Genomic DNA, 26,811 nt, shown 5'->3' with positions numbered 1-26,811 from the left:
TCTTCTTTCCTCAGAAACCAGTTTAATGTACTTTCACTTTTTCAATAAAAACTTCCTGTTCTATTTTAACCTGAAAACCATCAGACGTCTTTCGTTACCTTGTATTCATTATCCTTATTATTTACTACTTTCTACAAGCCATCCGTGCTATTATTATGGCATCCTCTACAGGTAATGTGCCCAGCCACAGGAATAAATTATTATTTAACGGTGACGAGCGATACTTCGAGCTGTGGGAAGTAAAGTTTTTGGGATTTATGCGGATAAGAGATTTACACACAGTTTTTGCCAACCAAGACGACCAACATGTCGAAGTTGATGACAACAAAAATGCTGAATGTTTTGTCGAACTGGTGCAAGTGTTAGATGACAGGTCCTTATCGCTGATAATAAGAGACGCAAGGGACAACGGCAGAAAAGCGCTACAGATCCTCAGAGATCATTATTTACCAAAAGGTAAACCGAGAGTTATTACACTATATACTCAACTCACGTCACTAATTAAGGCTGACCAAGAATCTGTCACGGACTATCTGCTAAGAGCCGAAACTGCTGCTGCATCACTTCGTGATACTGGTGAGACCATCAGCGATAGCCTTCTAATCGCTATGATTATCAAAGGATTGCCTCCAAAATTCAACTCGTTTACGGCCGTCATTACTCAGAATGACAAAGATCTAACGTTTACTGTGTTCAAAATTACCATCAGAAATTATGAAGACACCGAAAAGATTCAACGATCTGACACATCCATCATGAACGTTCAACTTACTAGTAACAGTAACAGCCATAGAAAAGGTAGAGTTCGTCGTTGGTGTGAAAACTGTAAAAGTACAACACACGACACCGCCTACTGTAGGCGTAAAGAAACCCATTCACGCCCACAAAGTCGTTTCTGCAACATCTGCAAAACCTCATCACACGACACAAAATTCTGCCGCAGACTCAAGTCAGCGAAATCTGTTAACGACATAGAATCAAGTTCATCAACGCAATCACCTCGCAATAACTACTGTTTCAGTTGTGATGCCAATCCATCACTTCTTCTTCTTCTAGGTTCCATGCCTGGTCCAGGCTTCGGATACTGCATGAATTATCTCTCTCCATTCCTCTCTGTCTCTTGCCTTTTCAAACAGCTCTTGGATTGTTAGGCTGGTGAAGCCCTTCAGTTGGTCTATGAGTGTTTTTCTTTGTCTCCCCCGGGCGCGTTTACCAGGTATTTTTCCACAACTTGCCAGGTATTCATTCTTATCTTTCCTTACTATGTGTCCGAAAAAGGATAGTTGTCGATCCACTATTAAGGGCATTAGTTTCCTTTGTTGGTATGTTTGTTTTAGCACTTCTTCGTTCGTTTTGTGTGCAGTATACGATATTCTCTGCATCCTTCTCAAGCACCACATTTCAAAAGCTTCAATGTTCTTTTGTGTTTCTGCATTTGTAGTCCAGCTTTCGCATCCGTATAACAAGATTGGCCACACGTAGCACTTCAAGACTCGGAATCTAATCCCGAACGACATCTGTTTGTTTTTCAAAATGTTTCCCAGGTCCATGAAGGCCTGTTTGGCTTGAGCTATTCTTGCTCGTATGTCTCGGTTACATCTTCCATCTGTTGTCACTATTGAACCTAGGTATTTAAGACTTTCTACGTTGGTAAGTTGCTCGCCGTGAATCGTTATATTGCAGGTGTTGTTGTTTTCGCGGTTTTTCTGTATTACCATGCATTCCGTTTTGGTGATATTCACTTCCATTCCCTTGGCTTCACTATCTACTACCACTTTGTCAACAATCTTTTGAAGTTGGATTTCTGATGTTGCAATGAGTACCGTATCGTCTGCGTATCTTATATTATTTATGTTGTGACCTCCCACTTTTATTCCCTCCATATTATTTATGCCCCTCATGATTGTTTCTTGGTATAGATTAAACAGATCTGGTGAGGCAACACACCCTTGACGGACTCCTTTCTTAATAGGAATGGAATTTCCTGTAGAGTTTCCGATTTTGATAGATGCCTGCTGGGTGTAGTATAATGTTTGCATGAGTCTGAGGTCTTTCTCATCAGCGCCAATGGAGTGCAGTTGTTTTAGTATTTCTTCGTGGCGTACTCTATCAAAAGCTTTTTTGTAGTCGACAAAACAGAGGTATAGTGGGGTCTGAACCTGTATAGCTCTTTCACTTAAAACACGGAGGAGGTATATTGCGTTCCTTGTCCCTCTGTCAGGTTGGAATCCATATTGTTCTTCTGCGATTTCGGAGTTAATCTTATTCCTTAGCCTGTTGATAATTATACGCAACAGTATTTTGTTGATGTGGCTTATTAAACTTATAGTTCTAAAATTTTCGCATCTGACTGCACCTGCTTTCTTTGGTATTGCTATGAAAATAGAGTTACAGAGATCTTCTGGAATTTTCCCAGTATTGTATATATTGTTGAATAATATGTGAAGTTCATCAATTGCTAGATCTCCTAGGCTTTTTAATACCTCTACAGATATTTCATCAGGGCCTGTTGCTTTACCATCCCTCATTCGTTCCATGGCATGTTCAATTTCACTTTTGGTGATGTTTGGTCCGCTTAATGGTTCTTTGAATTTCAGTGGTGGTTCATTTCTATTTGGATCATTGTACAGTTCGCCTATGTATTCTACCCATCGGCTTTCTATATGTTGTTCTTCAAATAGCAGTTCCCCTTGTTTGTTTTGGATACAACTTCCTGCTGCTTTGCTTTTCCTTTTCCCTGATAGTTCTTTTATCCTTTGGTGAGCTTGTTGGGGGTTGGGTTTGTATTCTCTTTCGATTTCGCAGCATTTCCAGTCTAGATAGTTCTCGTGTGCCTCGATGCATTTGGATTTAATGTGGTTGTTCAATGTTTGGTATTCTGCAGACCCTCTGTTGCCTTTTCGTCTTTCTTCAAATAGGTTTAGAATTTCATTTGTTATCCATTCCTTTTTGCTGTTTATTTGAGCTATTGGTAAATGCTTTTCTGCAGTTGCTTTGACACACTTTTGGAATATATCAAATTGTTTTTCACATTTTTCGTTATCAGGTTCACTTTGGCTTTGTATCATGAGTGCATTTTCAAATTCTTCTCTCATTTTTGTTTGTATGCCATTGTCTTTGCATAACCTGTAATCCCTCTTTATTCTACCAGCTGTTCTCTGAATAGCTTTAAACTTTATCCTTACTGTACAAACAACTGGGACATGGTCACTGTCTACATCGGCGCCTTACATACTAATCAAATCAATGCGCTCCTAGTCGATAGTGGGGCAACTATCCACATCGTCAATGACCAACACAAATTTGTTCGATTCGAAGAAAATTTTAACCCGGCCGACCACGTAATTGAATTGGCCGATGGCACCAGACCGTCAAATATTGTGAAAGGCAAAGGCGACGTTGAAATTTCCCTCCGGAATACGAAAGGAGTTGACCATAATGTTACCCTTAATAATGTTTTATTCGTACCTTCATTCTCACAAAGTATTTTCTCTGTGAAAGCTGCAACAGAAAATGGTGCAACTATAAAATTCGCCAAAAATGATGCAACCTTGTCAACCCATGATGGTGAAGTTGATTTTAACATAAAAAGAGACGGTAATTTGTATTTCATAAACAGTGTGACAGCAGATACACAAGGTGTTCGTACTTTACAACAGTGGCATGAAGCCATGGGACATTGCAATATTCGGGACATTTTATCATTAGAGAATGTAGTCTAAGGTATGAAAATCACTGACTGTAATGCAAAATTTAACTGTGGAACTTGTGTGCTAGGGAAAATGACAAACAATGTAAACCGAAAACCAGAAGCAAGATCATGCGAAATTCTAGATAAAGTTCACATAGATTTAGCTGGACCCGTCGAACAAAGTTCTATTGATGGACATAAATATGCTTTATGCTGTATAGATGACTATTCAAATTTGACTACGGTTTATTTTATGAAGTGTAAAAGTGATGCTATTGAAGACATGAAAAAATTTCTGGCTGATGTAAGGCCTTATGGTAGTGTAAAATGTGTCCGCAGCGACAATGGGGGAGAGTTTATCTCTAAACAATTCAAAGCCCTGCTCAGGGATAACAAAATAAAACACGAATTATCTGCCCCTAATTCCCCGCATCAGAACGGTACCGTTGAACGGGCATGGCGTACCCTGTTTTCGATGTCTCGGTGTCTATTGATTCAATCAGGGCTGCCAAAATGTCTGTGGACGTATGCCGTTATCATCAGAAACCGGTGCTTTAACCAAAGAATCAAATGTACCCCTTTCCAATTATTCACAGGAAATAAGTCAAACATTGCCAACATGCAACCATTTAGGTCTACATGTTATGCTTTAGTTCAGAACCTCAAGAAACTGGATGATAGAAGTAGAAAGGGAATTTTCATTGGGTTTGACAAAGGGAGTCCAGCACATCTGGTCTACTTCCCTGAATCAGACACTGTTTCCAAACTAAGGGTGGTTAAATTCGCCAAACCTGAAAATAAAGACAGCATTGTGCCTGTACCAAGTTGTACAAATGTAGAGCAAGTCTCAGATGATGACTTTGTATTGCCCGATAGAGCAAAGAAGGATACCCCTCGACCTGCACTTTCTTCTGCAGATGACTGTACGCCCACAAATGAATTCGAACCATGTGAAAACATCACTGACCCTACTGGTAGTGATGGCAACACCAGCTGTAATGCTGAAGCAAAAAGACAAAGATCACGCCCAAAACACTTGGATGATTACTTTATTGATGATGAGATTGATAACCATTTGAATTGTATTATCCATTATTGTTATAATGTTTCCAACTTGCCTTTACCTATGTCTTACAAACAAGCCAGTACTGGCAAAGAATCTGAAAAATGGTCAAATGCAATGAATGATGAAATGACAGCCTTGGAAGAGAATAACAATTTCGAGTTAAGCCCCCTTCCTCCTGGAAGATCACCTATCGGCGGTCGTTGGGTTTATACGGTGAAAAATGGTCCTAACAATGAATCAAAGCATAAGGCCAGATTTGTTGCCAAAGGCTACTCCCAAATGCTTGGAATCGATTATCATGAAACATTCTCTCCCACCGCTCGCATTAAATCAATCAGAACCATGACACAAATCGCAGTTCAGGACGAACTTACTATCCACCAGATGGATGTTAAGTCCGCCTATCTGAATGCGCCCATTGATTGTGAGTTATATGTCGAACAACCTGAAGGTTACACAGTAAAGAGTAAATCTGGTGAAAAGTTAGTTTTAAAACTAAAGAAATCCCTCTATGGCTTGAAGCAAAGTGGAATAAACTGGAACAATTTATTACATTCCTTTCTGAATGACCAGGGATTCACCCAAAGTCAAATAGATCCATGTGTCTACACTATGCACTCAGAAAATGATATGACAATTATTCTATGCTATGTTGACGATATTCTTTTGATGTCTAAGATACTACCTTGTCTCAGATCAAAGACAAATTGAATGAGAAATTCAGAATGAAGGACCTAGGTCAAATATCAAACTTCCTAGGCATAGATTTCAGTCATGAAAATGGAGCTATTATGATGAATCAGACAAACTATTTGAATAGATTACTTGTCAGGTTTAACATCCAAGATTGTAAGCCAAAATATACACCTTGTGATTTAAATATTGACAAATTTGAGAGTGATAATGCTGAAGAAACTGATGAGACACTGTATAGAGAAATAGTTGGTGGACGAATCTATGCGATGACAAGCACAAGGCCAGACCTTAGCCTTATCGTTACCAAACTCTCACAGGATATGTCTAAGCCAAATGCTCACCACATGACACTAGCCAAACATGCATTACGATATGTGAAAGCAACAATCAATAGACAATTGATTTTCAGGAAATCAGAAAATCCCCTCAATCTGAATGGTTTTTGCGATTCGGATTGGGCAAATTCAAGAGACAGAAAAAGCGTCTCTGGCTACGGTATCCAATTAACAAATGAGGGACCTCTGATTTCATGGAAGTCAAAGAAACAAAATACAGTTGCTTTGTCTACCTGTGAGGCTGAATATGTATCATTAGCATTGGCCACACAGGAGGACATATTTTTATTGGCACTTTTTAATGATATGACCAATGTGAACTCAAATGTCTTTACGATGAATTGTGACAATCAGTCAGCAATAGCGCTTGCTAAGAACCCTGTACAAAGTCAGAGGACTAAACATATTGATATCAAGTATCACTTTCTCAGAGATATGGTACAAAATGGTAATATGACCATCATGTATGTTCCTTCAGAACAGAATATTGCTGATGCTTTGACAAAATCCATGTCTAGAGTGAAAATTGAAAGATTTGTATCTGCAGCCATGTAATGACTAGTATTGGTATTATTATTATTATATTATCAGTTTCATATTTTTGCTAATTATTGTTACTGAATATGACCCAATAGTTAAACCTTTATGTACCTACTATTACTGCTGTTAATCATGTAAATATTATTTTAATTTGGATGGTATCTTTTATACCTCTACAAGTTAGTGTTGTTTAAATCAATAGTAATTTTCATTTTCAATGAGAAAACTTGATCCATCCATTACAAGAACATAATATCAACTATTACTTAATCTTATATTATTAAGTAGATTACTACCTTAACTATAATCATTTTTATTTCCTTTATTTTCCTTACAAAGCTGAGTTTAAGGGGGTGTGTTAAAATATGTAACCTCACCTTACAGTATGATTATTGTTTTACTATCTCATCTACTTGTATACTACGGATTTACTTACCCTCACTAATGGAACTCTTCTTTCCACAGAAACCAGTTTAATGTACTTTCACTTTTTCAATAAAAACTTCCTGTTCTATTTTAACCTGAAAACCATCAGACGTCTTTCGTTACCTTGTATTCATTATCCTTATTATTTACTACTTTTTACAAGCCATCCGTGCTATTATTATGGCATCCTCTACAGGTAATGTGCCCAGCCACAGGAATAAATTATTATTTAACGGTGACGAGCGATACTTCGAGCTGTGGGAAGTAAAGTTTTTGGGATTTATGCGGATAAGAGATTTACACACAGTTTTTGCCAACCAAGACGACCAACATGTCGAAGTTGATGACAACAAAAATGCTGAATGTTTTGCCGAACTGGTGCAAGTGTTAGATGACAGGTCCTTATCGCTGATAATAAGAGACGCAAGGGACAACGGCAGAAAAGCGCTACAGATCCTCAGAGATCATTATTTACGAAAAGGTAAACCGAGAGTTATTACACTATATACTCAACTCACGTCACTAATTAAGGCTGACCAAGAATCTGTCACGGACTATCTGCTAAGAGCCGAAACTGCTGCTGCATCACTTCGTGATACTGGTGAGACCATCAGCGATAGCCTTCTAATCGCTATGATTATCAAAGGATTGCCTCCAAAATTCAACTCGTTTACGGCCGTCATTACTCAGAAGGACAAAGATCTAACGTTTACTGTGTTCAAAATTACCATCAGAAATTATGAAGACACCGAAAAGATTCAACGATCTGACACATCCATCATGAACGTTCAACTTACTAGTAACAGTAACAGCCATAGAAAAGGTAGAGTTCGTCGTTGGTGTGAAAACTGTAAAAGTACAACACACGACACCGCCTACTGTAGGCGTAAAGAAACCCATTCACGCCCACAAAGTCGTTTCTGCAACATCTGCAAAACCTCATCACACGACACAAAATTCTGCCGCAGACTCAAGTCAGCGAAATCTGTTAACGACATAGAATCAAGTTCATCAACGCAATCACCTCGCAATAACTACTGTTTCAGTTGTGATGCCAATCCATCACATTCACATACTAATCAAATCAATGCGCTCCTAGTCGATAGTGGGGCAACTATCCACATCGTCAATGACCAACACAAATTTGTTCGATTCGAAGAAAATTTTAACCCGGCCGACCACGTAATTGAATTGGCCGATGGCACCAGACCGTCAAATATTGTGAAAGGCAAAGGCGACGTTGAAATTTCCCTCCGGAATACGAAAGGAGTTGACCATAATGTTACCCTTAATAATGTTTTATTCGTACCTTCATTCTCACAAAGTATTTTCTCTGTGAAAGCTGCAACAGAAAATGGTGCAACTATAAAATTCGCCAAAAATGATGCAACCTTGTCAACCCATGATGGTGAAGTTGATTTTAACATAAAAAGAGACGGTAATTTGTATTTCATAAACAGTGTGACAGCAGATACACAAGGTGTTCGTACTTTACAACAGTGGCATGAAGCCATGGGACATTGCAATATTCAAGACATTTTATCATTAGAGAATGTAGTCTAAGGTATGAAAATCACTGACTGTAATGCAAAATTTAACTGTGGAACTTGTGTGCTAGGGAAAATGACAAACAATGTAAACCGAAAACCAGATGCAAGATCATGCGAAATTTTAGATAAAGTTCACATAGATTTAGCTGGACCCGTCGAACAAAGTTCTATTGATGGACATAAATATGCTTTATGCTGTATAGATGACTATTCAAATTTGACTACGGTTTATTTTATGAAGTGTAAAAGTGATGCTATTGAAGACATGAAAAAATTTCTGGCTGATGTAAGGCCTTATGGTAGTGTAAAATGTGTCCGCAGCGACAATGGGGGAGAGTTTATCTCTAAACAATTCAAAGCCCTGCTCAGGGATAACAAAATAAAACACGAATTATCTGCCCCTAATTCCCCGCATCAGAACGGTACCGTTGAACGGGCATGGCGTACCCTGTTTTCGATGTCTCGGTGTCTATTGATTCAATCAGGGCTGCCAAAATGTCTGTGGACGTATGCCGTTATCATCAGAAACCGGTGCTTTAACCAAAGAATCAAATGTACCCCTTTCCAATTATTCACAGGAAATAAGTCAAACATTGCCAACATGCAACCATTTGGGTCTACATGTTATGCCTTAGTTCAGAACCTCAAGAAACTGGATGATAGAAGTAGAAAGGGAATTTTCATTGGGTTTGACAAAGGGTGTCCAGCACATCTGGTCTACTTCCCTGAATCAGACACTGTTTCCAATCTAAGGGTGGTTAAATTCGCCAAACCTGAAAATAAAGACAGCATTGTGCCTGTACCAAGTTGTACAAATGTAGAGCAAGTCTCAGATGATGACTTTGTATTGCCCGATAGAGCAAAGAAGGATACCCCTCGACCTGCACTTTCTTCTGCAGATGACTGTACGCCCACAAATGAATTCGAACCATGTGAAAACATCACTGACCCTACTGGTAGTGATGGCAACACCAGCTGTAATGCTGAAGCAAAAAGACAAAGATCACGCCCAAAACACTTGGATGATTACTTTATTGATGATGAGATTGATAACCATTTGAATTGTATTATCCATTATTGTTATAATGTTTCCAACTTGCCTTTACCTATGTCTTACAAACAAGCCATTACTGGCAAAGAATCTGAAAAATGGTCAAATGCAATGAATGATGAAATGACAGCCTTGGAAGAGAATAACACTTTCGAGTTAAGCCCCCTTCCTCCTGGAAGATCAGCTATCGGCGGTCGTTGGGTTTATACGGTGAAAAATGGTCCTAACAATGAATCAAAGCATAAGGCCAGATTTGTTGCCAAAGGCTACTCCCAAATGCTTGGAATCGATTATCATGAAACATTCTCTCCCACCGCTCGCATTACATCAATCAGAACCATGACACAAATCGCAGTTCAGGACGAACTTACTATCCACCAGATGGATGTTAAGTCCGCCTATCTGAATGCGCCCATTGATTGTGAGTTATATGTCGAACAACCTGAAGGTTACACAGTAAAGAGTAAATCTGGTGAAAAGTTAGTTTTAAAACTAAAGAAATCCCTCTATGGCTTGAAGCAAAGTGGAATAAACTGGAACAATTTATTACATTCCTTTCTGAATGACCAGGGATTCACCCAAAGTCAATAGATCCATGTGTCTACACTATGCACTCAGAAAATGATATGACAATTATTCTATGCTATGTTGACGATATTCTTTTGATGTCTAAGATACTACCTTGTCTCAGATCAAAGACAAATTGAATGAGAAATTCAGAATGAAGGACCTAGGTCAAATATCAAACTTCCTAGGCATAGATTTCAGTCATGAAAATGGAGCTATTATGATGAATCAGACAAACTATTTGAATAGATTACTTGTCAGGTTTAACATCCAAGATTGTAAGCCAAAATATACACCTTGTGATTTAAATATTGACAAATTTGAGAGTGATAATGCTGAAGAAACTGATGAGACACTGTATAGAGAAATAGTTGGTGGACGAATCTATGCGATGACAAGCACAAGGCCAGACCTTAGCCTTATCGTTACCAAACTCTCACAGGATATGTCTAAGCCAAATGCTCACCACATGACACTAGCCAAACATGCATTACGATATGTGAAAGCAACAATCAATAGACAATTGATTTTCAGGAAATCAGAAAATCCCCTCAATCTGAATGGTTTTTGCGATTCGGATTGGGCAAATTCAAGAGACAGAAAAAGCGTCTCTGGCTACGGTATCCAATTAACAAATGAGGGACCTCTGATTTCATGGAAGTCAAAGAAACAAAATACAGTTGCTTTGTCTACCTGTGAGGCTGAATATGTATCATTAGCATTGGCCACACAGGAGGACATATTTTTATTGGCACTTTTTAATGATATGACCAATGTGAACTCAAATGTCTTTACGATGAATTGTGACAATCAGTCAGCAAAAGCGCTTGCTAAGAACCCTGTACAAAGTCATAGGACTAAACATATTGATATCAAGTATCACTTTCTCAGAGATATGGTACAAAATGGTAATATGACCATCATGAATGTTCCTTCAGAACAGAAATTGCTGATGCTTTGACAAAATCCATGTCTAGAGTGAAAATTGAAAGATTTGTATCTGCAGCCATGTAATGACTAGTATTGGTATTATTATTATTATATTATCAGTTTCATATTTTTGCTAATTATTGTTACTGAATATGACCCAATAGTTAAACCTTTATGTACCTACTATTACTGCTGTAATCATGTAAATATTATTTTAATTTGGATGGTATCTTTTATACCTCTACAAGTTAGTGTTGTTTAAATCAATAGTAATTTTCCTTTTCAATGAGAAAACTTGACCCATCCATTACAAGAACATAATATCAACTATTACTTAATCTTATATTATTAAGTAGATTACTACCTTAACTATAATCATTTTTATTTCCTTTATTTTCCTTACAAAGCTGAGTTTAAGGGGGTGTGTTAAAATATGTAACCTCACCTTACAGTATGATTATTGTTTTATTATCTCATCTACTTGTATACTACGGATTCACTTACCCTCACTAATGGAACTCTTCTTTCCACAGAAACCAGTTTAATGTACTTTCACTTTTTCAATAAAAACTTCCTGTTCTATTTTAACCTGAAAACCATCAGACGTCTTTCGTTACCTTGTATTCATTATCCTTATTATTTACTACTTTCTACAAGCCATCCGTGCTATTATTATGGCATCCTCTACACGTTATACTTCCGGGTGGCAATGTTTTGAGCTTCTTATCCAAGCACAAATATCTATATCTACGAGATGTTTCCTTGGCCAAATTTTCACAAAATGCATCCGGAGTATAACGACCAACACACAAACTCATTGTTCCAACTTTCATGGTAGGGTTAATACAGTTTCATAGAACAACCACAAGCGATGTGCCAAAAACAATAAAAGGCCTTGGGATGATCATCATACTACCATTGCTACGAGATGTTCCATTGCTTCTCAAAATACTACATAAAAAGTGTTCACGGGGTTCGAAGTATCCAACACACAGTCGGTCATTATGTTCAACTTGGCTCATGGATATGTTTACAACTTTCATAAACAAAGCAGCTTGTTGCCATTAATTAAGAATAATCCTTTGGGGATGATCTATATTACCTTACCATGTGCTCGAGGTCATTGGTCACATTGCAAAGTGTGCTCAAAGTCACCTACGTAGTGAAAGGTGTTCACAGCTTTTGAAATATCTAATATCACAATTAGATATCTAGTTATTTTGTTCCACTTGACACACGGGTATGTTTACAACTGTCATAAACAAAGCAGCCTTTTACATTTGTTAAATGTCCAATCGTTGTACAGCGACAAATCATGTGATTGATGACTTGGTTGGACGAAAACATGAATAGAGATCGCTCCCATTGTTGGACAGCAACAAGTCATGTGATCGATGACTTGGTTTGACAAAAACCCGTATACAGACAGAACAAAATTGACGTCACTCGGCTCTTTGTTATTTTTAGACATCCTATTTTATGATTAGTTCTCACTAAATTTTATCAACCAGACTATAAACGTTCAAGGTTACGCATAGTTTTTGTGTTGGTACGTTATATCCGACTAGCGGATGTTGCGAGTATTTTACTTAGACACAAAACATCAATTGGATTTTTTTTCAGCTTGACTCATTGGTATGTTTACAACTTTCATAAACAAAGCAGTGTGTTTACATTTATTTTGAAATATCCAATTGTTGGACAGCAACAAGTCATGTGATCGACGACTCGGTTATACAAAATCTTGAATTAGATAGAATGAAGTTGAAGTCACTCAGGTCTTTGTTATTATTTTTATGCCATCCATGTTTATGAATAAAACTATGTGTAACCTTGAATGTTTATAGTCTGGTTAATGCAGTTAAGTGAGAATTACTCATAAATATGGATAACAAAAAACAATAACAAAGACCTGAGTGACGTCAACTTCATTCTATAGATAGTTCGAAGATGACGTCACTCAGGTCTTTGTTATTGTATTTTGCCATCCGCGTTAATGAGTAATGCTCCCTGCACTGTATTACCAAGACTATATACGTTCAAGGTTACACATAGTTTGTGTGTTGGTCCGTTATACTTCCGGATGGCAATGTTATGAACTCCTTAGCCAAGCGCATACTACCTTTTGGTCGAATCTATTTGCCTTTTGTCGGTATAGTGGTCAGTATGTATACTGCAATCAAATCATCTTTAGCCGTGATTTTTCATAGTTCAGACCAGAATCTTGTATCCTGACTCTACTTCTAGGTGCCGAAAATACTCTCCAGTCTTTGACAATCGTGTATTAAGATTCAAGATACGTGTATATGGCAGTGTAAACCATTATAATTTAGCGTTGCAATTTTCTTCCTCAGTGACTTCATCGACCGCAGCTCCGTGTGTGGATCACCTGACCTCTGACCTTTGCAGAGATATTCCCCACGTTTGTCAGAACCACATCGCTGTGGATGTGTGTGCAAAGACGTGCCAACTGTGTTGTAAGTATAGATAATGAATGACGTTGACGTCACTTGGGTCTTTGTTATTGTTTTTTTCGCCACCCACTAATCGTGCTCAAATCTCTTTACAATTGTCCCTGACCAACAGCAGCATGGAACATATAGAACGAGTCATAACGCCTGAGTACGGTGAGAGAATGTGAGTAAAGAGCTTTTTCCAAGGACTCAACTATGCGCCGAACGAGGCTCGAACCCAGGACCTTCCGATCCGAAAGCGAGTGTCATACCACAAGACCACAAATCCGCGCAATTAATAATAATAAATAATAATAATAATAATATAATAATAATAATAATAATAATAATAATATAATAATATAATGATCACATCACATCATCATCATCATCATCATCATTATCATCATCATCATCATCATCGTCATCATCATCATCATCATCATATTGTATTATTTGCAAGTACTGTTGTAGAAATCATGCAAGGGAGTTAATTCTTATGAGACTAGACTTAAATTGAGTTATGTACCTTATATTATCAAGCGGTGGGGGCTGCCAGAAGTCAGATATCGTCAAAATTTTACGATACTAATACTAACGAAAATGGTGAAAAAGGTGGAAAAGCTTCGGATGGGAACAGTTCAGACAATGGACGCTTCGGGTACAAACCCTTCGTAAGCAAACCAATAAACAAAGGACGCTGAAAACAAATAATGCAAAATTGTAGCGTTTGTATTCTTTTGGTGGTTGAAGCATGATATATTGTAAGGCAACATAGTTAAACAAAATTGTTTTTTAAAATGATACTAGGCGAATTTATGTTACCCAGGACACCGTAGTGTAATTTTTAGTTTCACCGCGATGAAGACGCTTTATAATATAGCTTTTTTATAGCGCAATATCCACTTAACGTGCTCAAAGCGCGTTACAAGGGGTCCCCAGCCAACAGCAACACTGAACATGTAAGCAAGACATGAGGCCTGTTAGGCGGTATTACAATTTTTGAAAAAAAATAATTAAAAACTCCCTTTATTTATCCCATAGGGGAAATTTGTGTCTAGGGTCTATTCCAAGGGAGGTCTGGGATAACCCAGGCGTCAACCGCAGTGCAGAGCCGCAAATTGAGCTAGGGCAAGATGACTTTCTCAAGGTCACACAGCGCAACGGCGGGTGATCGAACCCGGTACCTTTCGGGTACGTAACAAAGACTGCCTGCTGAGCCACGCTGCCTCCTTATTATTATTATAATAAACAATCCATTTCTTATCATTTTTTTTTTTTGACCAATCATCTATTTCTTTCTTTGTTTATTCCTGTATTTACCTAGTTATCCATAACGATTATTATTTATTTAACAGCATTTAAACGGCTATGTGATCTGGTGGTATGACACTCGCTTTCGAACCGGAGGGTATTGGGTTCGAGCCTCGCTCGCTCGACGCATAGTTGAGTCCTTGGAAAAGACTCTTTACTCACATTCTCTCACCGTACTCAGTTGTAAATTGAGTACCTGGCCGTTAACAACGTTGTCTTTGTCCGAAAATATGTAATGTCGCTTAACAGGCGTCACGTCCAGTCCTAAATGTTAAATGTTGCTGTTGACCAGGGACTCCTTGTAAAGCGCTTTGAGCACATTTAGTGAATATTGCGATATATAAAAGCTCAATTTAAAAAAGATAATTAATATTTGTCGTACAATTGTACTTACGTATCTTTGTATTTCAGAATGAGTGAGTGAGTGTACCAAAAGGAGGTACACAGAAGCATCCATTTTGGTCTACCTACACATGAAAAGAAATATTATTATTGCATAATTTGTGTTATTAATAAACCTACTCATATTCCTCCAACAGTTGGTTTGAATAGCTTGAGGTTTCATTTTTATTTTAGATCTTAAGTAGTAAGAAATAGCCAAGTGGTTAAGGCATTGCAATTGCACTGTGATCCGGAAGGTACCGGGTTCAAGGCCCGATTCATGAATGCACTTTCATTTTTTTCCTTGGGAAAGATTATTAACTCACTCAACCCTAACACCTACTATATCCATAGTTTACCCAGGTTACTTTTACCCCATGCCTATTTATTACATGTTTCTGAGACAAATTAATAGACGACGCTCTCACCTGCCAGGCGGAGTTGTCGTACCAATAAGGTCGCAGGTTCAAACCCCACCACCGCCGCGAAAAATTTTTTTTATTCTCTATTGTCTTCTGGCACTTTTCTACTCACTTCATATCTTGTTGTTACCAACATAAGTGCCTGCTCCACTCACTTTTCTGAATTAAAAATTCACCCCATACACCGGAGCATACTCAATGTCTCAATCGTTTCTATGTTATATGTTTGTGATGAGAATATTGGCTATTAAGCTTAACTGCTGGTCAAAATTACTTCGCGATGGTGGTGAACGAATCGGCGGTCTCAAGAAGTGGGTGAGAGAGGGATCTAGAAATGACTTTGAGTTTGAAACGAATATTTTTGTGTTCGTGGATAGCTCACACGGTAGAGCCACGCTCTCACCTGCCAGGCGGAGTTGTCGTACCAATAAGGTCGCAGGTTCAAACCCCACCACCGCCGCGAAAAAAATTTTTTATTCTCTATTGTCTTCTGGCACTTTTCTACTCACTTCATATCTTGTTGAGACAAATTACAGGCGTAGTATCAAAGCTAATGATTTTATTTTTTTCATGTTAATGATAGTTGAATAAAAATATCTATGTACAAGCTCATTTTTAAAATATTTTTTTTCCAATTTTGAAAAGTAGCAAAAGTCTCTAGATTGAGTGAGTTAACTCCCAATAATTTGCTCATTTGGACAACATGGATGATTCCTGTTGACACCAGACACCCTGTTTGGTGTATTAACGTATCTATATGTATTACTCCTTCGTGGAATTCCTAGGCGATTTTATCTTAAGAGACCGTGGCGGAAGGGCGTAATTTAAAAAAAAAAATAAATAATTAAAGTTGTAAATGTACCATAAATAGGGAGCATTAATACACATTTCTTGTTGTTAACAGCGTTGTCTTTGTCCGAAAAATTGTAATATCGCCTAATAGGAGTCGTGACCCGCCCTACATGTTTAATGTTGCTGTTGACCAGGGTCCCCCTGTAAAGCGCTTTGAGCACATTTAGTGGATATTGCGCTATATAAAGCTCAATTTTTATTTTATTTTTAAATTTCAATACCCACGATTTGCGGCTAGCAATGTGGTCTTGTGGGTATGACACTCGCTTTGGACGCTTTAAAAAATTGAGCTTTTATATATAGCATAATAATATCCACTAAACGTGCTCGAAGCGCTTTTCATGGGGTCCCTGGACAACAGCAAAACTTAACATGTAATACAGAACATGACGCCTGTTAGGCGATATTACAATTACAGAGACAACACTGTTAACGGCCAGGTACTTATTTTACACCGGAGTAAGGTGAAAGAATGTGAGTAAAGAGCATTTCCGAAGGAATCAACTATGCGCTTTATACTCCCCCCCCCCCCCCCCCCCCCCACCCCCGGAAGTCTTCGCGGAGCCAAATTTCTCGAAAAGTTTCCTCGTACTGTTAGCTCCCCTGTATTGCTCAATACTACTGGATCTTTTCTTACAATATAATATTCGCCGCTGATCATTATCCTGATGCAGTCGAGATTTTCTCTTACCCCCCTGTCACCCATATTGGGTAGCTGGATCTGTTAGATTTGGCGGAAAGAGTCGTAATAATTGGCCCCCAGAAAAGTGCATTTCAGGAGGAGGAATAAAAGAAGTCCCGTCGGTAGGAAGAAAGCGCATTGATCTTGATGAAAGTTGAAGTGCCTCATCAATGCTGCTGTTCCAACACTGTTGTGAAAATTCAGGGAAAGATAGAATAAGAATGTCCTTTATAATTATAAGAGTCTATTGGCAGTTATCAGTCAGTGAGGACATCGCTTCGTACCCAAGAGGTACCGAGTTCGACTCTCTGTCGTGCTGCGTGGCCTTGAGCAAGTCACCGTGACATTGCACTGTGCCTGACCCCTGGGTTATTCAAGTTTTCTCCTGTTTTACCCTAAAGTAAAATTCCCCTGGGATACGAATAGAGCGGCTATGTAGTCTAGTGGTATGACACTCGCTTTCGGATCGGAAGGTCCTGGGTTCGAGCCTCGCGCTCATCGCATAGTTGAGTCCTTGGAAAAGGCTCTTTACTCACACTCACATTCTCTCACCGTACTCAGGTGTAAAATGAGTACCTGGCCGTTAACAGCGGTGTCTTTGTCCGAAAGATTGTAAATCGCCTAACAAGCGGCATATCCCGTTCTACATGTTAAATGTTGCTGTTGACCAGGAACCCCTTGTAAAGCGCTTTGAGCACATTTAGTGGATATTGCGCTATATAAAGCTCAATTATTTTTTTTTAAAAGAAAAGAGGAATGAAGAAAAGACCGTCTCAGAATGAGAATGAAGTGGATTGAAGTGCCATACTCTGGAAAATACATGTATATATATAATATTTTGGGCAGAAAACTCTTCCTTCAAATATCGACTAAGAATACCCATCATTTTGGCAAAAAAAAAATATAAAAAATAAAATTCTCAAACCTGAAACTTCGCGAAGTCCCAGTTTTTAGAATGTTTGCCAAAATTAGATTAAGTTTAATCGATCGTCTCCAAGGACGAGTTTTCTGGAACAATTTTTTAAACATATATGTACGTGTTTTTTCCAGAGCGTAGTAGAGTATTGGAGGAAACCATTTTGTATCTTGTCTATTATGTCCTCTCAGCTTTCTACAAACATTTCAGAACAAGACAGACAGATTTATATGTTGAATTAATTAATTTATTAAAGCATAAATTGTAGTCACAATAATAAAGAAAGTGTGAAAGAGCCAGCCTTCTTAATTGAAATAATTATTTATTCATCAGTTTATCGAAGGTCTACAGTATTCGTTGTCAAATACCAAAGCATACACATAACAAATTACAACAAAATGAATTGCTGTAATGTTGTTGGGTTTTTTTACGAACATTGAAAACAAACAATGTCAACAATATACAGGCTAAAAAGTAAAATTGCCTCGGGACTACCTTGAAATATTGAAAACGTGAACACTCTTCAATGCCAAAGCGAAGGGACCATTACAAAGATGTTACTGTTTGTATTATATATTATAATTGCAGTAATAGATGACGTTTAACTGCGGGACCAGACTTTTATGTTATAGTTCTTTATTATAAGACGCGTTAGGATGTTACAAATTAGCCCTGACATCAAATTATGAACGCGCAGACAAGTTTTCAACAGGAGCACATAAGACAAAAGTTACATTTCGCCTAAGGAATTCATGATTTGAAATCTCGCCCAAACGTTTTAAAAAACTTCGATTTTAAAAAACGATTAAAAATTTCTCTGTAGCCTTCGAGCCAGTTGTTATCAATTACATATTCTAACTTTGTCAATAGGATTTTAATGTTTTGAGATCGATTGAGGCGAATTTAGGCCAAAGTTAATTTTGTATGAGCGAGAGGAATTTTTCTTTTAGTTTCATGTAATTTATTTAGATTTCTTATCACCACCACGTGAACGCTTTGAGATAAAGTTACAAATGTTAACAAATAAATTGCAAAATTTGTCAAAATATAAAAATTTAACACTTGTAATAAATTGTTCTTATAGTACGCCTCTATTTCTTCTTCTCTTAGTTGTTGTTCTTTCTGCTTTATTGTTCTTTGGTGTTGTTGTTGGGAGTGGTGATAAAGATGATGACGATGGTATAGATGAGAACACAAGTGATTTAGAAGCACTTGCGGTGGACGATGGATGGGCCAGACTCGTCGTACTCTTGCTTGGAGATCCACATCTGTTGGAAGGTGGAGAGGGAGGCCAAGATGGAACCACCGATCCATACGGAGTATTTCCTCTCGGGGGGAGCAATGATCTTGATCTTCATGGTGGATGGGGCAAGGGAGGTGATTTCCTTCTGCATACGATCGGCAATACCAGGGAACATGGTGGTGCCTCCGGACAGGACAGTGTTGGCGTACAGATCCTTACGGATGTCGACATCGCACTTCATGATGGAGTTGTAAGTGGTTTCATGGATACCGGCGGATTCCATACCCAAGAAGGATGGCTGGAAGAGGGACTCAGGGCAACGGAATCTCTCGTTTCCGATGGTGATGACTTGTCCGTCGGGAAGCTCGTAGCTCTTCTCGAGGGAGGAGGAGGAGGCAGCGGTGGCCATCTCCTGCTCGAAGTCGAGGGCGACGTAGCAGAGTTTCTCCTTGATGTCACGCACGATTTCTCTCTCGGCGGTGGTGGTGAATGAGTAACCTCTCTCGGTGAGGATCTTCATGAGGTAATCAGTAAGATCTCTGCCGGCCAAGTCAAGACGGAGGATGGCGTGGGGAAGAGCGTAACCTTCATAGATGGGGACGGTGTGGGTGACACCATCTCCGGAGTCGAGGACAATACCGGTGGTACGTCCGGAGGCGTACAGGGAGAGCACGGCCTGGATGGCGACGTACATGGCGGGGGCGTTGAAGGTCTCGAACATGATCTGGGTCATCTTTTCTCTGGAGGAGGAGGAGGAGAATAAAAATGGGAAAAATACGTTAGTGAAATGTAACATTATTACGGAATTTAAAACAAACAAACATTTGTTATGTTAATAAAATAAACAGGAATTGAATGATTGTGATGACGGAAAAGTCACCCGCCGTCTCAAAACGGTTTTATCTTAGAATTGATTGGACATTAAAAAGAAAATCTCGGTTTAAAACGATATGAAATACGAAACTTAAGTTTTTGTGCTTTTTGTTGTTTTTAAAATATTGATTTATTTATTTATTATTTTATATAGATAAGACGAAATTGACGCCACTCAGCTCTTTGTTACTGTTTTCAGCCAGCCATTTTTATGAGTAGTTTTCGCTAAATTGTATCAACCAGACTATAACTGTTTAAGGTTACACATTGTTTTGTGCGTTATTACGTTATATCCGGCTGGCAGATGTTACGAGTGTTTTTAAACAAACGTATATCATCATTACCTGTTGGCCTTGGGGTTAAGGGGGGCCTCTGTCAAGAGGACGGGGTGCTCTTCGGGGGCAACACGGAGCTCATTGTAGAAGGTGTGATGCCAGATCTTTTCCATGTCGTCCCAGTTGGTGACAATACCGTGCTCAATGGGGTATTTCAAGGTGAGGATACCTGGAGGAGGAATTAAAGGAAGGTATAATTAATAATCAGATATTATGTCATTATTATTGCGGGCTATGTCACGATCAATTCACGTTAAAATGGCTTCACATTCACAGCTCTATGAAATTCTTAAAGTCGGCTATATTGAAGGTAAACTGCTTTAACCCTCTCCTTACCAACCATATTCGTTACGATCCAACGAGCACTTTTATAATTCAGATTTATTTTGTAAATCACACAATTTAAAGAAAAATAGCTTTAAAAACGCGACACTGTGTTGTAGATAGAGTTCATTTTGCTGATCAATATTATGCAAATAATGTAGGTATTTGTTGTTTTCCTGTTTGAGTAACAAAAAACTACATTTGTGTTGGGTGGGTGTGAAATGTTGGGAAAAATTCTGAAAATGGCTAGTAAGAAAAGGGTTATTCCTAGTAGTCTTGTAAAAGTGTGTCATTTATTAAATCCGTAACCCATTTACACTCTCGGAAACTGGAAAATAACTTAACTCACCCAGCCCTAACACCGACTATATCCGTAGAATACCCGGGTTTCTTTAACTCCATGCCTATAATTTATTACATTTTCTGAGACAAATTATAGGCGTCGTATCAAAGCTGATGTTTTTAGTTTTTTCATATTAATAGTTGTTGAATAAACCTATGTACATGTTCATTTTAGTAGTTTTATTCCAATTTTGAAAAGTAGCAACAATCTCTAGGATTTAGTAAGTTAAGGCATGTATTTGATGATGCATATGCTTTTTAATTGTTATAATATTATTGATTGCGTAACTACTATTGTTTGTTAAATATTTTACCTCTCTTGGACTGGGCCTCATCACCAACGTAGCTGTCTTTCTGGCCCATACCAACCATGACACCCTGGGAAAGACATCAGAATGAGAAATTCATAAGCATGTTATCATTGACGAAAAAAAAACAACTTGTTTGTTTCATGTTTTTGGGGGCTATGTGTTCTTGTGGTTTGACACTCAATTTAGGATCGTAAGGTCCTTGGGTTCGAGTCTAGCTCGGCGCGTAGTTGTGTCCTTGGAAAAAAAGGCTCTTTACTAACATTCTCTCATTGTATTCAGGTGTAAAATGAGTACCTGGCAATTAATAGCGTTGTCTCTGTCGAAAATATAATATTGTTTTATCGCCTAATAGTCGTCATGTCTCGTTCTACATGTTACGTGTTGCTGTTTGTCAGAGACCCTTTGTAGAGCGCATTGTGCATGTTTAGTGGATATTGCGCTATATAAAAGATCAAGTTTTTAAAATGGGTTTTACGGCGCTTGGAACACATTTCGGTCATTTCAGCGCCAGTAAAAAACCCCAGAAAATTGTATAGATAGAAAAAAAAAAAGTCTAGATTTACTAAAAAGCGCACGAGAATAAGTAAGGCAAAGGGGAATGCTTCAATAAATAGAGAACATATAGATAGTTCGAAGATGACGTCACTCAGGTCTTTGTTATTGTTTGTTGCCATCCGCGTTTATGAGTAATGCTCACTGAACTGTTTTAACCCAACTATAAACGTTCATGGATACACACAGTTTTGTACGTTGGTCCATTATACTTCCGGATGGCAATGTTGTGAGCTTCTTAGCCAAGCGCATACTATCTATATGTAACATCGTTGAACCTTGTTTATTTACAACTAAAGTGGTTGAAACAAATTCAAAGTCATATGACAAGATTTATTTTATAGTTAGCTTCTTTGACTGAATTCAATGGTGGTGTAAATAATAAGTAGCAAGCTAACCCGAGTAGCAAGAGGTTTGTGGTTTGATTCTCAGTTGAGTTAATTACTTTTGAATTCATTGTTTTCCTGAATTTCTTTGGAATTTTTTTTATTATCTGACACTGATTTTCATTCTTATTTTTCTTATTATTATTGACGCTGTTCAGTTCAACATATGAAAACTAATGGCGAAATACCCCACCAATACACGCAACATTGTGTGTACATGAATCTACTAATATCTACTATTAATGTCTGTTTCTGAATAATCAAAACCGACCCACGCAATTCGAGCACACAAAGAAACCCAACTATATCATACCATGTCATGGTTTCATCATGGGAATATTCTTATCATGTAATCTATCTCTTTCTTTCCTCCGTTCCATCAATTCCTTCTTTATCTCAATGGTATAATCTAGATCCCACCCCCACCCCCCTCCCAACCCCGTCTTCACTCTAACTCCCTACCCCACTGGGTGAAGACTCATCTTATTTATCACATCTAAAATCTTTTGACACTTGGATAAAATTACTCAATGAGTTCCAGAGCAGCATGGTTCCATCTTCACTATGCACGCATGGCAAAAGGCAGGATATGACGAAGTTTGAATTGAACCACGCATGCGTAAGGCGATCACGTCTTGATAAAACGAAAAACGAGAGAGAGAGAGAGAGAGAGAGAGAGAGAGAGAGAGAGAGAGAGAGAGAGAGAGAGAGAGAGAGTGCCGCCTACTTCCACTACCATATGGGTTCCTCATTTCAGGAAAGTTCTGGAATGTGCATTCTTTGGCATTTATTTTACCCATCCCCTTCCCCTATTCCAACAACGAATGACATCGCTGCATGTTAGAATTGGAACAAGTATGTGTGTGTGTGTGTGTGTGTGTGTGTGTGTGTATGTGTGTGTATATGTGTGTGTGTGTGTGTGGAGGATGAGTATGTATGTGCATGATTGTGTGGAGGGAAAGGGGGGGGGGGGGGGCTGCTGGGTGGAGCCTATTTTCGTTTTAGACTAAGTTCTTTCCCAAATTTGGAAGTATCATCAACATGGCTACCGCTGAGCGAGGGGTTGGCTGGAAGGTAAAATGCAATAACCCGCTCGCGCGCGCTGAGTGAGCGTCTATGAGCGAGTGAGTGCTGCCGCCCGCTACCGCACCTTCGCGTGAGTGAATGAATGAATGAATGCGAGCACCTCTCTCGCTCACCTGTAACGTCATCTAGATATGGCGGCAAATTTGGTACATAGTAAAATTCTTTGGACCACGTTTTCTGGCAAATTCTGATATGAATATCTCTACCCCTTTCCCTTGCTTTAGCTTTTGAAGAATTTATTGTAGAAAAAAATATGAAAAAGAAAAGATATTATTATCCCAACCCTTCGCCTTTTATTTTTATTCCTGTTTGCTTTTTCATGTTGTAGGCATTTGCCAAATTAACCATTGGCATTGCACTCTACACATTGTGACGATAAATTATATTTCATTTAAAATACTTGGAAGAACTTGAGTATCTATAATTTATATCAAATAGGCTCATCCTTACCATTTTCATTTGATAGAGATGTGAACTGTTTACTGCCAGCTTTTGTTAACATTAATCGATTGATCACAATCACAACTTTAAAATGGTAAACAATACCTAATGATTTACATTTAGATCCATATCCCGAATGAGCAATTGGAAAGGTACATACATTCGCCATTATCTCTTAAAGTATTGTTGAATTAATCACAGTTGAGACAAATTTAATAATATAAATCAAAATTTGGGAAAACTTGAAATTTTATTTAAAAACGACTTAGATAACAGATTGAATCTCTATCAAACCACAAGTTCAAATTACAATGTTACCGAAACTTAATCTTTCCACTTAAAACCTCAATATTTATTCAACCAGTTAAATGCAGTAGTTTGGAAAAACACGTATTTAAATATTTGGCCAGAAAACTCTTTCTTCAAAAGCCGATCTTTTTATATGACAAAAATGATCAAATCTGGAAGGTAAGGTAAAGACAGAACCTTCCATTTTTTAAGCCAAATAACAATAAATTGATTTAGCTTATAATTTCTAGTATTTCTTAGAAAGGTCTTATAGATTTAGATCATTCCAATAATAATAACCATGTAAAATATTTTTGGACTTGATGTTTCTAAATGTGGCCAAAACTTTTTAAAATTCGTCTGAATCTAATCTTTAAAATATAATAATATATGTATAAATAAGCTAAACTTTACAAGGTTTGAAGTAATTAATTACTTCTTGCTTTTTTTCTATTATGTAGGCCTATTGTACAAAGTATTGGACATATATCTAACCAATATGTCAGACGGGTTTCTTGAGTAAATCATTTACGGTAGGTTGGTGTAAGTGTAAGCAAATAGCTCTAGCAGTTTTAACTTTTGTTTTAAATTAACTTCTCTATGTCAGAAACATTATATAGAATAAATTGATACATACAAATATTTATTAAATCATATATAAATATAATATTCCTTTCACAATAAAATTAAAAGATCTGAATAAAGGTCTATGAAAAAGTGCCATACAAAGCAGGAAGAAAAATACAAGAAAAAAAAAACATTCACAAAAATCAGCCTGCCTCCATTGCTTTTTTGTTTTGTTTTTTTATTGTTGTTGTTCTTGTTTTTATTCTTTTGTCTTGATTTTGTTTTCTTTTTTGTTTGGTTTTTTAGTTGTTTTTTTGGGGGTTTTTTTTTGGGGGGGGGGGGGGGTGGATTTTTTCTTTATATTTTCTTTCTCATTGACTGGGCAATGTTTCATTCAATTTCTTCTTCCAAATCTTTATCTTACACCACTACCTCTTCCCTAGTTTGTTGCTTTGATATTTCCAAGAATAGAAAATTCGTGACATTTACTTTACTTGTACAGATAGGCTAACATCCTAATATTATCTATCATAGTTGGTATGTAGGCCTACAGTTTATAGGTATTGTGTAACATTGCTTAAGAAAAAAACAAGACATTGGCATGAATGACGAAGAAGAAAAACTTTCCCTTGATTGATTTTAGCTTAGAATTTCAAGTAGATCATCATGGATAGAACTAATAGATTTAGATGGTTCCAATAATAACCAATGATTGAACAATCAAATCATCCTTTGATATTATTCTAAACATAGGTAGATAATCCAATGGCGTGATATGACATCAAAGACAATAAGAAAATCAATATCAATTTATCATCTTCTGCATCTCAGGCAATGAGAATAACATATACAAGCCTTAATAGAAAGCACTTGACACACATGCAAAAGCATCAGCATCGGTCCCGAGAGCAACCAAATTTTTGTTTCTTGATCCCTCTGTCAACTATTATTTGTATTGAATTTTGGATAGCTGGATCTATGTCTGACAGAAAGTACCTTATCCCACTAGCGCCCTATTCACAGGATAGTTAGCATTGCTACTATCCTTTTATTACTACTACAGAGGCTGGGATACCATTGTTCCATGGGCCTCAAGACTTAGTGAAGAACCATCTCTAAATCTTCCAGCATCAAGGTTCTCATTTAAGATAATATACACTAGACCATATCTAATCGAGGGTTTTCAAAGGTAGTTATCCTTCCTACCTCTTCATGTGATATCTTATGGGATGATAAAAAGATAAAGCTTTGTGATCCATTGGTATTCCGTTATTGAATCTAAATTCCCTTTAGACAAATTAAGCCATATTTTTCTGTCAATAAACCTTTACAACAATGAGCAGGCGATAAACCAAGCCCCACAGTATTCATGTATTCTCTTTCCTAGCTTAGGTTACTATAATATTCCACAATTTCCGAATTCACGATTCACACATCAAGACACTGAATCAAAATTTTCAAAAAATTCACAGAAAATTTTTAATTTTTATCAATTTGAATAAAATCATTTTTTTTCTTACCTGATGACGGGGGCGTCCGACGATGGAGGGGAACACGGCTCTTGGGGCATCGTCTCCGGCAAATCCGGCTTTGCACATACCGGAGCCATTGTCCACAACAAGGGCAGCAACTTCGTCGTCACACATTCTGTCTGTTTTGTGTTTTGTTACTTAGAAAATGTTGGTATGGGCTATCTCAGCTCTTTACAACCTTAAGTCTGGTACCGAACAAAGCGGAGACGCCGGTTTATATAGGCGAGAGTTGGTGCTGTAGAGAATTTCTCAGAATTCGGAGAAGGAGAGGTTGTGTGAGAGAAAGGCGTTTTCCTTATTTGGAAGATGGGCGGTTAGATGGATGGAAGGATGGATGGGAGTGTGAGTGAGGGTAGATTGTTGATAGTGGAACAGAACGTAGACGGTTCGTTTGGCAAAGTGAGTGAGGATGAGAGGGGTAGAGGGAGAGATGAGTCAAAGAGGGAATGTAGAAAGAGATAGAGGTGAGGAAAGGTTGGAGGTGGCGGGATTTGGGCCAGGAGGGGGGGGGGGGGGGGGGGGGAGAGGATTGATAAGGAATTCTGGTTTGTAGATAAATAGTGATAGTGAGAACCGTAGTGAAAAGTTTGGCGGAAGGAGGGGGGGGGGGGGGGGGGGGGGAGAGATATGGTGATGAGCAGAGAGGGTGAGAATAACAT

General features: G+C 38.0%; 2 protein-coding genes across 2 annotated transcripts in view; one reads left to right on the top strand and one right to left on the bottom strand.

The window, feature by feature from the left end:
• LOC144979154 (uncharacterized) overlaps positions 1-15,155 on the top strand; it is a 32,227-nt gene extending 17,072 nt beyond the window's left edge. The window contains exons 7-8 of the mRNA XM_078925758.1: positions 13,207-13,329; positions 15,031-15,155. Coding sequence (XP_078781884.1) covers positions 13,207-13,329; positions 15,031-15,032 — 125 coding nt within the window. The 3' untranslated portion in view covers positions 15,033-15,155. The remainder of the gene's footprint in view (positions 1-13,206; positions 13,330-15,030) is intronic.
• Positions 15,156-18,174: 3,019 nt separating this feature from the next.
• Positions 18,175-26,557, bottom strand: LOC144979811 (actin, adductor muscle). The gene is made up of 4 exons (XM_078926942.1): positions 26,141-26,557; positions 21,304-21,367; positions 20,333-20,492; positions 18,175-19,855 (listed from the first exon to the last, which is right to left on the bottom strand). Exons 1-4 carry the CDS (start codon positions 26,264-26,266, stop codon positions 19,075-19,077), a joined length of 1,131 nt encoding a protein of 376 aa, XP_078783068.1. The 5' UTR covers positions 26,267-26,557; the 3' UTR covers positions 18,175-19,074.
• Between the last annotated feature and the right edge of the window lie 254 nt (positions 26,558-26,811).

Source organism: Berghia stephanieae, chromosome 9 (genome assembly GCF_034508935.2).
Source record: "Berghia stephanieae isolate SIO BIC M18660-M18661 chromosome 9, UCSD_Bste_1.3, whole genome shotgun sequence".
In the NCBI taxonomy this organism is placed as follows: Eukaryota; Metazoa; Mollusca; class Gastropoda; order Nudibranchia; family Aeolidiidae; genus Berghia; species Berghia stephanieae.
The sequence above is the reverse complement of the archived record's forward strand: the minus strand, read 5'-3'. Positions and strand labels throughout refer to the sequence as shown.